This window comes from Alexandromys fortis, unplaced genomic scaffold (genome assembly GCF_014885135.2).
Source record: "Alexandromys fortis isolate MF-2015 unplaced genomic scaffold, M_Fortis_MF-2015_v1.1 scaffold_1, whole genome shotgun sequence".
Lineage (NCBI taxonomy): Eukaryota > Metazoa > Chordata > Mammalia > Rodentia > Cricetidae > Alexandromys > Alexandromys fortis.
Window position 1 is genome coordinate 14,835,428 of NW_026067927.1, and position 13,442 is coordinate 14,848,869.

At 47.7% G+C, this 13,442-nt stretch overlaps 1 protein-coding gene across 1 annotated transcript in view; it reads left to right on the top strand.

The window, feature by feature from the left end:
• Fa2h (fatty acid 2-hydroxylase) overlaps positions 1–12,847 on the top strand; it is a 51,932-nt gene extending 39,085 nt beyond the window's left edge. The window contains exons 3-7 of the mRNA XM_050143391.1: positions 1,321–1,463; positions 2,181–2,287; positions 8,702–8,874; positions 9,834–10,086; positions 11,477–12,847. Coding sequence (XP_049999348.1) covers positions 1,321–1,463; positions 2,181–2,287; positions 8,702–8,874; positions 9,834–10,086; positions 11,477–11,556 — 756 coding nt within the window. The 3' untranslated portion in view covers positions 11,557–12,847. The remainder of the gene's footprint in view (positions 1–1,320; positions 1,464–2,180; positions 2,288–8,701; positions 8,875–9,833; positions 10,087–11,476) is intronic.
• Positions 12,848–13,442: the final 595 nt, after the last annotated feature.

The window sequence follows — 13,442 nt, forward strand, 5'->3', positions numbered from 1 at the left end:
GTTATCTCCTTCTACCATGTAGGTCGCAGGGGTTGAACTGAGGGCCTTAGTGACTTAGCCCACTGCTGTCTCACTGACCTCTTCCCCGCTCCCCTGAGACAGGGTTTCTCTGTGTAACAGCTCAGGCTGTCCTGGAACTAGTTCTTGTAGACCAGGCTGGTCTCAAACTCACAGAGATCCTTTGCCTTTGACTCCTGAGTGCTGGGATTAAAGGCATGTGCCACCGCTGCCCAGCATTTTCTTAAAAGCTCTAAGGCCAAATTAAATGTACAAATGAAACTTAGGCTTATGGGTGACATGTGTAACATGCAAGCATGGAACATGGAAGATCCCGGGGTCTCATCTGAGATAAATGGTGACCAAATGAAAGATGCAGGAATCACCCTACAAAACTACTAGAAGGAAAAATTGAGGGACATCACTAAAAACCAATGGAGGTGTTAATGTAAAATGTCTTAAAATAATTAATCCAGGAAGGATAAGATGGCTCATCAGATAACAGTTCCTGCCAACAAAACTGGCAATCTAAATTCAATCCCTGGAAATCCACATGATAGAAGAAGAGAACTTAGTCTCCCAAGCTGTCCTCTGACCTCCACAAATCTGTGACATGCATGTGCCCACACACATATCCATGCAAACAACATGAGTAAATAAAATGTTTAAAATTTCATAAAAATAAAATACAGAATTATGGCAAATAAAAAAGAAAGGACAGAGCAAGAAAGAATAAACATAAACAAGTTTGGGATAGAGGGAGGAGTCATTTGGCAAAGTGCTTGCTGCATAAGGGTTAGAACCTAAGGACTTCAGAGCAAGGAATTACCTACAGTGAATGGACAGTTCAACAAGAAGATGTGACAGGGTGGCCTTGACAGATGACCAGGTTCAGATCACACCATAAATGACAGTAATTATAGCACCTGTTCGGTTGGGAATGTTGAGTGAATGGTTTAGGCCGTGTAGAGTTTTTACAATCATGATTGACACATGTGCTCCGTGAGTGTTGAGATTGGGGCAAAGCTTCAAGCTCTCGTGTGACCTTGCCCAGCCCCTTCTAATATGAGGCTCAGCAGGCTGGCCACTGCATGACAAGGTATAAACATGGTGTACTAGAAGGTTCCTCCCATTCTTTTGCCTGGTATAAAGTGAGCTGAAAGGGACAGTGTGGTTAGATCTGGGTTTCCCTCCTCCAAAACTACTGTGTGTGTGGCTCCACACACACCACATGAGCCGAGATGGTGCTAGGGAATAGGAAGCTATAACCAAGAAATGGATATCAGAAGTACGAGTATCAAAGGTCCAATTTGTCTCTTGCAGGACCTGGTGGACTGGCAGAAGCCTCTCCTGTGGCAGGTGGGCCACTTGGGAGAGAAGTATGATGAGTGGGTTCACCAGCCAGTGGCCAGGCCCATTCGCCTCTTCCACTCTGACCTCATCGAGGCTTTATCCAAGACTGTCTGGTGAGCACTGTGCAGGGTCGGAGATGGGAGCACCAGTAAAATATAGAAGGGGAGGGAACAGTTGAATCCTCCTTAAAATAAAGGCTATACTGTAAATTTGGGGGGGAGGTGGGACAAGCTGTAGCCATAATCAATTCCTGCACATGGTTTTATCCACTATCTGGTAACACCTACCATGTGCCTGTGCCTGCTCTTTTCCAGACTCCTGTGTAGGGTTAGAAGCCTTTAATGCATCTGTTGACACTTTCCCTGCAATTAGTTCCCCCTGCCCCAAGAAGACAGCGTCTATATAGCTGTCCAGAGTCAGTCACCGTGTACCCCATAGTTCTTTTCTGCCCATGACTCATCTCAAGAGACAAATCCAGGCCAGGCGGTGGTGGCGCACACCTTTAATCCCAGTGCTCAGGAGGCAGAAGCAGGTGGATCTCTATGAGCTCAAGGCCAGCCTGGTCTATAGAGCAAGTTCCAGGATAGCCAGAGCTATGTAAAGAAACCCTGTCTCTTAAAACCAAAGGGGTGGGGGTGGTGGGCAAATGGACTCACAGCCTCTCTTTCCTTTCCCCTGCTCCTCCCACCACTGTGCCTTTGACCACAGCTCTCCATGGCTTTCTGCGTGTACCTTGGTCCCGCTGTAGCTAAAATGTGAGCCTCAGAGAAGCTAGACCCTGTTGTCCCCCCTCCTTCCATGCATCTCTCACCCTGATGGCCCTCCTGCAGGTACAGTGTCCCCATCATCTGGGTGCCCCTGGTGCTGTACCTCAGCTGGTCCTACTACCGAACCCTCAGCCAGGACAACATCCGACTCTTCACGTCATTCACAACAGGTAACGACAACAAACTGCCTTCTTGCTGACTTGTCTCTGTGGGTCTCGATGGCAGGAAACTGTGTTCTCTGTGGTCTGGAATTTCTATGGGCATAGAAAACCGTGTCACAAATACTTCAAAGTGGGGTTAGGCATAGAACAAATTGTCCTCCCCAACCCCACAGATACAAAAGTCAGTATCACAAACGTCATCATATCATCAAGTGTCATAGCATGAAGGGAACGTCTCACTGAGATTAAGAACAGAGAATGTGCTAGGTATGGCACCCCCCTACCCCAGGAGTGTCAGCCTTGGAAGGCAGAGACAGGAAGATCATTACAAGTTGAGGCTATCTTTATATATATTAGCAGCGAGGGCTGCATAGTGAGGCCCTGTCGCAAGTCAAGAAACAGAGAATACACAATCTAGAATTCCTCACTGAGAGCCTAAATGAAGACCAGGCTCAGTGGTGCACACGTGTAATCCTATGCTTCCAGAACAAGGGCTGTAAACTAGAGTCCAGCTTCATCTACCATAGCATGTCCAAGGCTAACCAGGACTATATAATGAGTCTCTATATCAAAAGACGATAGATAGATAGATAGATAGATAGATAGATAGATAGATAGATAGATGAAAGGTAGATAGACAGACAGATAGATAGTAGAGAGGTAGAGAGGTAGATAGATGATTGATGGATAGATAGATAGATAGATAGATAGACAGACAGACAGACATATAGTAGAAAGGTAGATAGATAGATAGATAGACAGACAGACAGACAGACATATAGTAGAAAGGTAGATAGATAGATAGATAGATAGATAGATAGATAGATAGACAGACAGACAGACAGACGGAATCCGTATTATCAGGTGGCACAGCTGCATGCCGATGAGCCCATGTTCACATCACAGACTGAAGGAGAACTTGGGAGAAAGTTATTGAAACACTATAGGCCATCTTCAAAGCTAAGGGCCACACAACAGAAGCTGAGCCTGGCAGGGACACTTGATGCCCTCTACTTAGTGTGTAGCATGTGCCAGACCATGTATTTTCCTGAGACTCCTCTCAGCAATCCCACAGAAGAAGCACTTGCTATGCCCTCTCAGAGTTGAGGATACAGTTACTCCCAAAGGTACACATGTGTCCAAACACCACATAGTACATGGTTAGGTGCATGCTTATCTTCCAGGTTTATCTCCCGAGATTTTTTGAGAGGAGGGACTGGGAGGTAACTCGGTTGGTAAAGTGGTTGCTTCACAAGCATGAGGACCTGAGTTTGTCCCCAGCATCTATATAAACATCCAGGCTTGGGAGTGAGCACTTGTAATCCCCCAACTCAGGAGGCAGAGACAGATGGGTCCCCAGGCTTCACTGGCCAGCCACTCTAGCCTGATTGGCCAGCCTCAAGTTCCAGTGAGAAACCCTGTCTCAAAAATCAAAGTGGATGGCTCTTGAGGAGGAACACACCCAAGACTGTCCTCTGATCTGTACAAGCATGCACACATACTTGCAGACGCATGTGCATTTGCACACACAAATGAACACATGAAGTAGAGCCTGGGGGAAGGTAAATGAGTCACGCAGGGTCATATAGTCACTCTGCCCACAGGACACACAGACTCTCTGCTTACCTCGGTCTCCAGGCACATGCCTCTTCTCCTGCCCAGGTATCTACCTGGGCACCTTAGGATACTGTCTGGGAGTATCACTGCTTCCCTTGCCTGATCATGTTTGTTCCTGACAAGGCACCAGACAGTTTCCTTCCTCCACACACAGAGGTTTCTCTTCTTCCTACATCCCCTGAGGACAGCAAGTCAGGAGCCTCCCACAGTCATGGGGCCCTCAGTTTATCTGCCTCACCCATGATAGGGTGGGGGATGAGCACAGTGTGGAAAGTGCCCCCACACCCCAGCCCAGAGCCCAGAGGGTTACCGTGCATATCCCACTAGCCACAGTTACCCTTTTCGGCCCACGCTGAATAGCTCAGGCACAGCACAGGGCTTGTTGCTCAGAGGCCTGCTCACTGAATTGCCCACTGTCTGCCCGGCACTCCCCTAACAATTACCAACAGTGGCAGGGCCGCCAGGGCTGGTGGCCAGAGGGGGAAGGGGACGCTAAAGCTTTGGCCCAGGTCCCTCTGCTGGATTCCTCCAGAGATGCCACTCAGTACCAGCTCCGGCCGGATGGGCAGACTGGGTAATGCTGGGGTGAGGAGGCGGGAGGAGGCTTGACCTATAGGAGAGGGCTGTTCTCTATGGCAGGGACCGTGATTTGAGGGCCCACAGCACCACAGACCTCTGCAGACAGCTAGAATGTGCCCATGTGATAAAGGTCCAGTGTGGCAGGCCAGTAAGCTGAGGCCGCAGTGCCAGCAACAGAGGCATGGGAGACGCATTGCCTCATGCATTCCTCATCCTGCAGGTCACCATGCAAGGCACAAGTCACACTCCATCCCTCTCTGAAATTCTGTCTCCCTGAGCTTACACTACTCTCGGCACTCTAGTGTTTATCCCAGAGCATCACTTGTCCGGTAGCTGCATGGGACCCCACTAAGTGTTCCTTTGCCTTGCTTTGTGAGCTCTTATTTGCGTGTGACTTGTAGCTGTATCTCTTGTTCGTTCCCAGATGAAGGGTCATTACCAGTCATCTAGAAATTCACTTGGAGCCATTTGTCAAAATGAGGACTGGTCTGATTCTAGCCAAAAACCTGGTGGTCACTCCTGCTTCCAACCTGCCCAGGTTTCTCCCTTCCGCAGCAGCCCCTGTAGCCATTGGTCCTGTGCCTGCCTACAGTGTGAAGATCCCCTGGGCCCTTCGGAGGTCCCTCTCAAAGCTGTCTCCCTCTGAGCCTGGTCAGTGCATAGGGTGGCACCGATCAAATTTCATCCAGGAACAAACCTCCAGTGAGGGATTCTCTGCTGTTCCTCTCCTGATAAGTGACTAGGAGCTTGCTGTGTTAAGCACTGGACACATAAAGAAGACCTTACTCAGGGCTGGGGAGATGGTTCAGAGGTTAAGAGCACTGGCTGTTGGCTGTTCTTCCAGAGGTCCTGAGTTCAATTCCCAAAAACCACATGGTGACTCACAACCATCTATAATGAGATTTGGTGCCCCCTTCTGGTGTACAGACATACATGTAGGCAGAATACTGTATACATAACAAATACATCTTTAAAACAAATTTTAAAAAATTAAAATTAAGATCTTACTCATAGAAAACCATGTCTCCCAGTTGGGGGCAAAGAATCAAATGATATCACAGTACCTAGTGCTTTAGGGCAGAGCAAGATGCACAAGCCAGCCAGAGTGGGTGAAGACAGATGTCAGGGACACGTGGATTGGCTCCCCAGGGACAAGAAAGGTGGAGGGACTCCAGGGAAGAGAGCATCAGCAATCTGTATGCGTGGGAGCCACTAGCGGTTAGATTTGGCCCCTGGACAGGTGATATGGCTGGAAGATCAAAACTTGAAGGACATGGAATGTTGTGTTTGGCAGGACTAGACTTTGTGTAGAGGCCATGAGGTATCACAGAATGGTTTTACAAGGTATAGAAACATGAATGGAGGCCTGATACTGCCCTGGGAGCTAATTTGTGATAAGGCAGTGGGTGTCAGAACAGTGAACTGGGGTTGGAGAGATGGCGCAGCAGCTGAGGAGTATGTACTGCTCTTGCAGAGGGCTTGAGTTCAATTCCCAGCACCCGTGTCGGACAGCTGTAATTTACCTGCCTGTAGTTCCAGCTCCAGGAGATCACATACCTCTAATCTTCTTGAGCACCTGCCTCCCCACACACTTAAAAATAAATATCTAGAAAGAAAAATAGTGAACTGAGATGGCTGAACAGACAGACAGACAAATGGATTTAAACGACAGACTGTGCATGGTGGCGCAAGACATTGTCAAGAAAAACAACTATATATTCCTCTTCCCCACACAGCATGGCTTCAGCCATATAAATAAGCAAACAAACCAAATGCAAATGGGGGTGAGATCCATACATCATAAAACTAACCATTTTAGCTTGACTAGCATAGTGGTCTTTAGTGCAGGCACCACTTCCATCTAGTTTCAAGCCCTCTCATCGCCTCAGAAGGAAACTCAGACCGGACGGGCAGTTGCTCCCTACTCTCCATCCTCCTCCCCACAGTGTCTGCCCCTCTGCTCTCTGTGTCCACAAATGGACTTGTTCTGGACTTTCATATGAATGGGACCAGGTACTGTGGCCCTTGTTTCTGGCTTCTCTCACTTTGCCAAGGAGATTTGAAGTGGGTGGAGGTGACAGGCCCTGGTAAACTTCTGGGTGTTGGGGAGGAAAATAACTGAAGGCTTTGGTAAAATGTGGGTGTCCCCAGAGGAGAAACCCCAGTGAGTAGCCTGAAGGGGTGGGGCCCAAAGGAAAGGAAAGGAAGACGGTTAGTTTCATTTGGGAAGGGTTAGCTCTGGAGTCCTGTGTATACCATGTGATGACACGTGGTAGCACGTGGCCAGCCAAAGGTGTGGTGGAAGCGTAGATCTGGGGGCTGGCCAGCCTGGACTAAAATCAGTTATGAAGCAGGGAGTTTGGAAAGACAGGCACAGTTTCCACGGTAGAGCCTGAGAAGGGACATCCAGTCCCATCTCTTGAATGATGATGGACACACAACTCAAAATTAGCTAAAAACCACTGGGCTATATCTTTATCTTTTCACATATAAAGATAAAGGCTCTCCCCAGACTGGTTTTGAACTAATGATCCTTCTACCTCAGCCTCCTAATTACTGGAATTACAGGCATGTACCACTATGCTCAGCTTAAGAATGGTATCTTAATAAGACTATTTTTTAAAGAGAGAAAGTATAGCTTGTGAGGAAGGGGGATGTATAAGTTTTTATTACTGTGACAAAATGCCTAACAAAAGCAACTTGAAGTAAGGGTTTAGCTTGGCTCCCAATTTGAGGCTAGTCCATCGATGCTGGGAAGTCTGGGTGGCAGAACACCACTCAGTTGGTCATATAAGACCACAGTCAGGGAGAATAAGCTGCTGCTGCTGCTGCTGCTGCTGCTGCTGCTGCTGCTGCTTCTTCTTCTTCTTCTTCTTCTTCTTCTTCTTCTTCTTCTTCTTCTTCTTCTTCTTCTCCTCCTCCTCCTCCTCCTCCTCCTCCTCCTCCTCCTCCTCTTCCTCTGCCTTCTCCTTCTTCCCCTTCTTCCCTTTCTCTTTCTTCTCCTCTTTCTCCTCCTCCTCCTCCTTCTGGTTTTTTGAGACAGGGTTTCTCTATGTAACCTTGGAGTCTGTCCTGGAACTTGCTCTGTAGACCAGGCTGGCCTCAGACTCACAGAGATCCACCTGCCTCAGACTCCCAAGTGCTGGGATTAAGGATGTGTGCCTCTACTGCCCAGCACTTCTGCCTTTTTATTCAAGTCTAAGACCCCAGTCCAGTAGACACTGTGATCCACATTCAGGATAGTTCTTCCCTGTTCGGATTAAATGTTTCTGGAAACACCCTCATAGAAGCATACAGAGGTGTGTTTCCATGTTTTCATGGAGATGTTAAATCCAGCCAAGTTGACAAAATCAACCATCACAAAGGGTAAAACCAAGAAGAAATGGAGGAAACTAGACAGGAGCAGAAGGACCAGAGTTGAACTCTAGAGATCAAAAATGAAAACAGGAATAACACCAAGGAGTAAAAACAGGGATGTCATTGGAGGGCTGGTTCTCAAGGACTTTGACCTTGAAGATATTTGCACAGCCTTCCCGCCTCCGGCCAGGCACAGGTAACTCTACCTGCATAGCCTTCCAGCCTCTATCCAGATAACTATACCTGCACAGCCTTCCTTCCACCATCCAGACACAGATAACTATACCTGCACAGCCTTCCTTCCTCCATCCAGACACAGATAACTGTACCTGCACAGCCTTCCTTCCTCCATCCAGACACAGATAACTGTACCTGCACAGCCTTCCTTCCTCCATCCAGAGAGATAACTATACCTGCACAGCCTTCCCACCTCCATCCAGACAGATAACTGTACCTACACAGCCTTCCTTCCTCCATCCAGACACAGGTAACTGTACCTGCACAGCCTTCTCATCTCCATCCGGACTGATCATTTTCCTCAGATACTGTGATTTCAAGTCTATTGGCATTTCCTTATTTAGACTTTCCTGCCCACCCACTCACATATATATGATCCTCATTAGGAAAACATTGGCTCTCTGACCAATAACCCCATCAGTCTAGTAAAGAACCTTCCCGGGGGGGGGGGGACCTACAGATCCTCAGAGCCTCCTCTCTACTTTACCACAGGGCTTTTCAGTGTGACCTGCCCATAGCTACTAGACAGAAGGCAACAACACCCAAGATAGCCTTGGCAAGGTCTCTAGAGCCACCAGGCACAGGTGTGCATGGCATCCACCAACCATGAGCATCTCTCTGGCTCCACTGCAGACTATTCCGTGGCGGTGCCCAAGTCCATGTTCCCAGGCCTCTTTGTGTTGGGCATGGTCTCCTGGACCCTCGTGGAGTACCTCATCCACCGTTTCCTGTTCCACATGAAGCCCCCCAGCGACAGCCATTACCTCATCATGCTGCACTTTGTCATGCACGGCCAGCACCACAAGGTGAGCAGTGTGGGTCCTGCTCCAGGCCCCAGCACATGCAGCCAGCTGCAGGAAGCCTTGCAACTATCGCCAGCTCCCAGGAGTCTTCCTGAGAACCCGGTTCTGGGCTTGGAGTGATGGAAATGGAGGATACTTGAGATTTTCCAGGGGTTTGACTAGGTTGGGCATTCTAATCTGAGCCAGGCAGGGATGATATGAGTATGATACTCTAGGTTTTGTGCCCACACCACACAATGATTGACACTAGATTTTATGCATCACCCAAATTCATCATCTTTAATGTTTACAACTCATTCACCCAGTAGTGTTCTTTGAACACTCCAGGTATGGTACTAGATCTCAGTGAACAAAACAGACAAGAACCCTCGCCCCTGTAAGGGTATCTACTGAAGACGGTCTTCCTGTGCTCCTATCCCACGGTGGAAACTGAGTAATCCTCCCTCTTCCAAGACTTAGGCTCTGATTCTCTGGTTCACTCTAAACCTTCCTCAAAAAAGCTTCCAACTGAGAAATGAGGGGTGGGAGCATCCTATTCAACTTCCAGGATCCTCTCACTACAGACTGTATTAACCCAGGTTGCTGGTATGCAGCTCTCCCATACAACACCAGGGTTCAGTTTCCAGGAAGCCCCTCTGCAAAGGGCTTGGTGTATGAGGTCAGGACTCCTGCTGTAGCTAACAAGTGGTCCCAGGAGCATGGGTGTCCTTGGGCAGTTTTTCAGGTGCCATTCTGTCTAGGAAATGAGGAGAAGGACTCTTTCTTTGGGTCCTTCAGGCTTTTTGACCTACCTGTCCCAAAGTTGCAAAGATACCAAGCCTTCCCAGGACAGGTCACTGTCCCCTCATTGGAACATCTGACTGCTCCACTCCATGAGGAACATCTGCACTTTGACATACCATGACCACAAATAGGCTACCAGTCTTGGGCTGCCTCTGATACCCACACCTCTCTGCCCACAGGCACCCTTTGATGGCTCCCGCCTGGTCTTCCCCCCAGTGCCAGCCTCTCTAGTGATTGCCTTCTTCTATGTGTTCCTGCGGCTCATCCTGCCTGAGGCCGTGGCAGGCATCCTCTTTGCAGGGGGTCTCCTGGGCTATGTCTTCTATGACATGACCCATTACTACCTGCACTTTGGCTCACCACACAAGGGCTCCTACCTGTACAACATGAAGGCCCACCATGTCAAGCATCACTTTGAATACCAGAAATCAGGTAAGACTGAGCCTCCCAGGCTTTATTTTTGTTTATTGATTTATTTGGCAGTTTCTGCCCCAACTAAAAGCCAGGCTCCTTTCAGGAAATGGCATATACAGAGTGCTCATTTGTGTAGTCAGCTGTGCAGAGAGGGGCAAACTCGAAAATCAACACATGGCAAAGATTATCTCAGACAGCGATAAATGTCATAAAGAAAATAAAGCAAAGCAAGCCGGGCGGTGGTGGCGCACGCCTTTAGTCCCAGCACTCGGGAGGCGGAGGCAGGCAGATCTCTGTAAGTTCGAGGCCAACCTGGTCTACAAGAGCTAGTTCCAGGACAGGCACCAAAAAGCTACGGAGAAACCCTGTCTCAAAAAATCAAAAAAAAAAGAAAGAAAGAAAGAAAGAAAGAAAGAAAGAAAGAAAGAAAGAAAGAAAGAAAGAAAGAAAAAAAGAAAAGAAAAGAAAGCAAGAAAGCATTGGGCTAGGTGTGGTAAAACCTAGGTTAAACTCAACACTCTGGAGACTAAGGCAGGCAGATCTCTGTGAGTTTGAGGTCAACCTGGTCTACATAGGGAGTTTTAGGCTTGTCAGAGCTCTGTCTCAAAAAAAAAAAAAGATAAAAGGAAATTTTATGATATATTTAACTAGCATAACCAAAGTATTATCATCTTGTAATTAACATAAAAATCATTAATGAACTACCTTATATTTATTCTCTTATACTATTTATTTTGCAGAGAGAACATCTTAGTTCATATGCTAAATTTTCATCAGAAACACTTGATCTATGTTTTTCAATAAAATCTATAGTTAAAAAGACAGATTCACAGATATAAGTTGCTCCAAACACACTTCTGAGTTATTCAGTAACTGTGTCAAATATATGTGTTCACATCAAAACTTAATTTGAATTGAATGGAATCATCAATCAGTCCCTCTGAAGCCCTAGCCACACTCCCAGCACTCAGTAGCCCAGCGTTCATTGTGACTACCATGCTGGCATATAAAGCCCTAGGTAAAGAAATTCAAGGAACAGGTCACTGCAGATGTCACTAGAGCTGAGACCCAAATGAAAAAGAAGGCCGCTCTGATATCTAGGAAGTGGCACTTCCAGGAACAACACCCCGAGGCAGGAATGGACTTGACCTTGCAAGGAAGAGGGAGAAACTGAAGGAGAGCAATGTGGGGGGACACAGGCAGGACCAGGCCCACCCAGGAGCTCAGGACACATAAGGAATCTGGGGTTATACCAACTGTGTCTTGGGGAACACTAGAGACACAGGTGTTTGGCCCTTGGGAAGGCTGGTGGGGACAGATACTGAAATTTTCCCTAGTTCTACAAGTAAATTTCTTTCTGCTGTTCCGTCAACACCTGATCTTCTGCCCCATTTGTCTCCCTCTGCAGGGTTTGGCATCAGTACTAAATTGTGGGATTACTTTTTCCACACCCTCATACCAGAGGAATCCCACCCGAAGATGCAGTGACAACCGCCAGACCCTCTACTCTGCCCTTAGTCTAGCCCTGGCCCCTACACCCTGTCCTACCCCCGCCTCCATTCAGACTCTACCGAGATCAGCTTGGCCAGGCAGGATGGGCTGTATCTAGCCCTGGAGCTTGGTGGAGACCTTAAGGCAGGACTTCCCTTTTGGCTTGCTGTGTGAGGATAGCATCCTCTTGATAGCCAAGTGGCCCTTGGGGACTGGCTCATTCTCAGAGAATTAGAATGCCCCAATGGCATTCCTACCTAAGTTTCAGCCCTCAATACTGACTCAGGGTCCAGACAATGGCCCCAAGGGGCATGAAGGAAACTGACCCCACCTGTGCCTTAGAACCCTGGGCTCCCTGGGAGCTTCCCTATGCAACAGAGGACCAGTGTTACAGCAGAAGCATGGCATGTAGGCCTGTGGCCACATCTTACTCTCCTGCCCTCTCTTGAGAGAGTTTGGTGGTTCAGAAGTAAATGAAGGGCTATCCCAAGAAAGGACAGCACGATGCCTCCCACGGGCCACTCCCAGACCCCAGGACAGCCATTCTGGGCCTTGCCAACCCCAGATACCAGCTCTACTACCGGCTGCCTCAGTGGAAGTAATCGTCACTCATCTACCTGGGCAAAAAGGCTGAGGGTGGCTGGCATCCATTGTGAGGCAGATAGGAGCCCCTTGTCTTTGGGAATCAACAGCTGCTTTCTCTATCTCTCCTATGCCCCCAAACCACAAAACTGCTCCCCAAAAGAGGCTGGAGAGGTCTCCGCATTGGTGAGAGCCCCAACCCAGCCTTGGCCATTCTTGGCTTCCACCTACACAGGTGGATGCCTGCCCCAACTCAGGACCCTCCCAGCAGTGCCTCCTGAAGCCAAGAAGGGGCTTTCACGTGGTGCCTTATTGCCTTCCCTGCCCTGAGACCATTCTTCTTTGTAACCAGAGCCCTCCCTGCTCCTAAAGTCTTATTTATAAATTACATAAATATTCTTAATCTGACTCCAAATGAAGTAGCTGGTCAGATGGCCCTTTCTAATCCTGTGTGTTGAGCTTATGTAAAGAAAAAAATCATCTTGCCTTCCTCTTTGTTCCTTTCTTACCCACAAACCATTACTACTTGAAACTTGTCAAAAACCCAATGGGTGTAAAGACTAAAGAGAAGCAGTGTGACTGGTCCTATGATTTGTACTGTTTACGGTGAAGCTACCTAGAGATTTTGAGATAAATATACAAAACTGCAGTTGTGAAATAAAGATGTAAATAAATTGTATATTTTGAAAAATAAATACATTGAGAAGAAACCAACAAAGACCCATTGGTGTGTGTGGGTAGTGATTGGACTCCATCATGATTCGGAAGGAGGATGTTATTACTCTGGGCAAGTTGTATTCAGTGCTGGGAAATGAGATAATGCAAAGCTGACTGGCAGGTCAGGTATTGTGGCTCACACCTTCAACCCCGGTAGAGGCAGAGGCAGGCGGGTCTCTGAGTTTGAGGCCAGCCTGGTCTACTCGCTGCTGTCTACATGCTGGGTTTTATGGTCTGAATGGCACTTCCACCATGGAGTAAATTGTGCTAAACTCTGGAGGCCTGTTACGGGTCCCAGGGATTGAATTCAGGTCACTGGGATTTATGACAAGTCCCTTACCTGTCTGATCATCTCACTTGCCCTCATATTTAGTCTTATTACTGATTTCTTCAGACTTCTTCATTTTCTAATCTACAGACTTACTTCATTTCTTTATTTACTGATCTCTTGAGACAGCATCTCTGGTTGTTGCCAGCATTCCGAAGGGATCTCTCTCACAGTCTACCTTAACGTATGTTAATCCACTGGGAGGATTTTGGTTTTTTTTCTTTATTTCTGAGAATTTCATGCATGTATACACCCA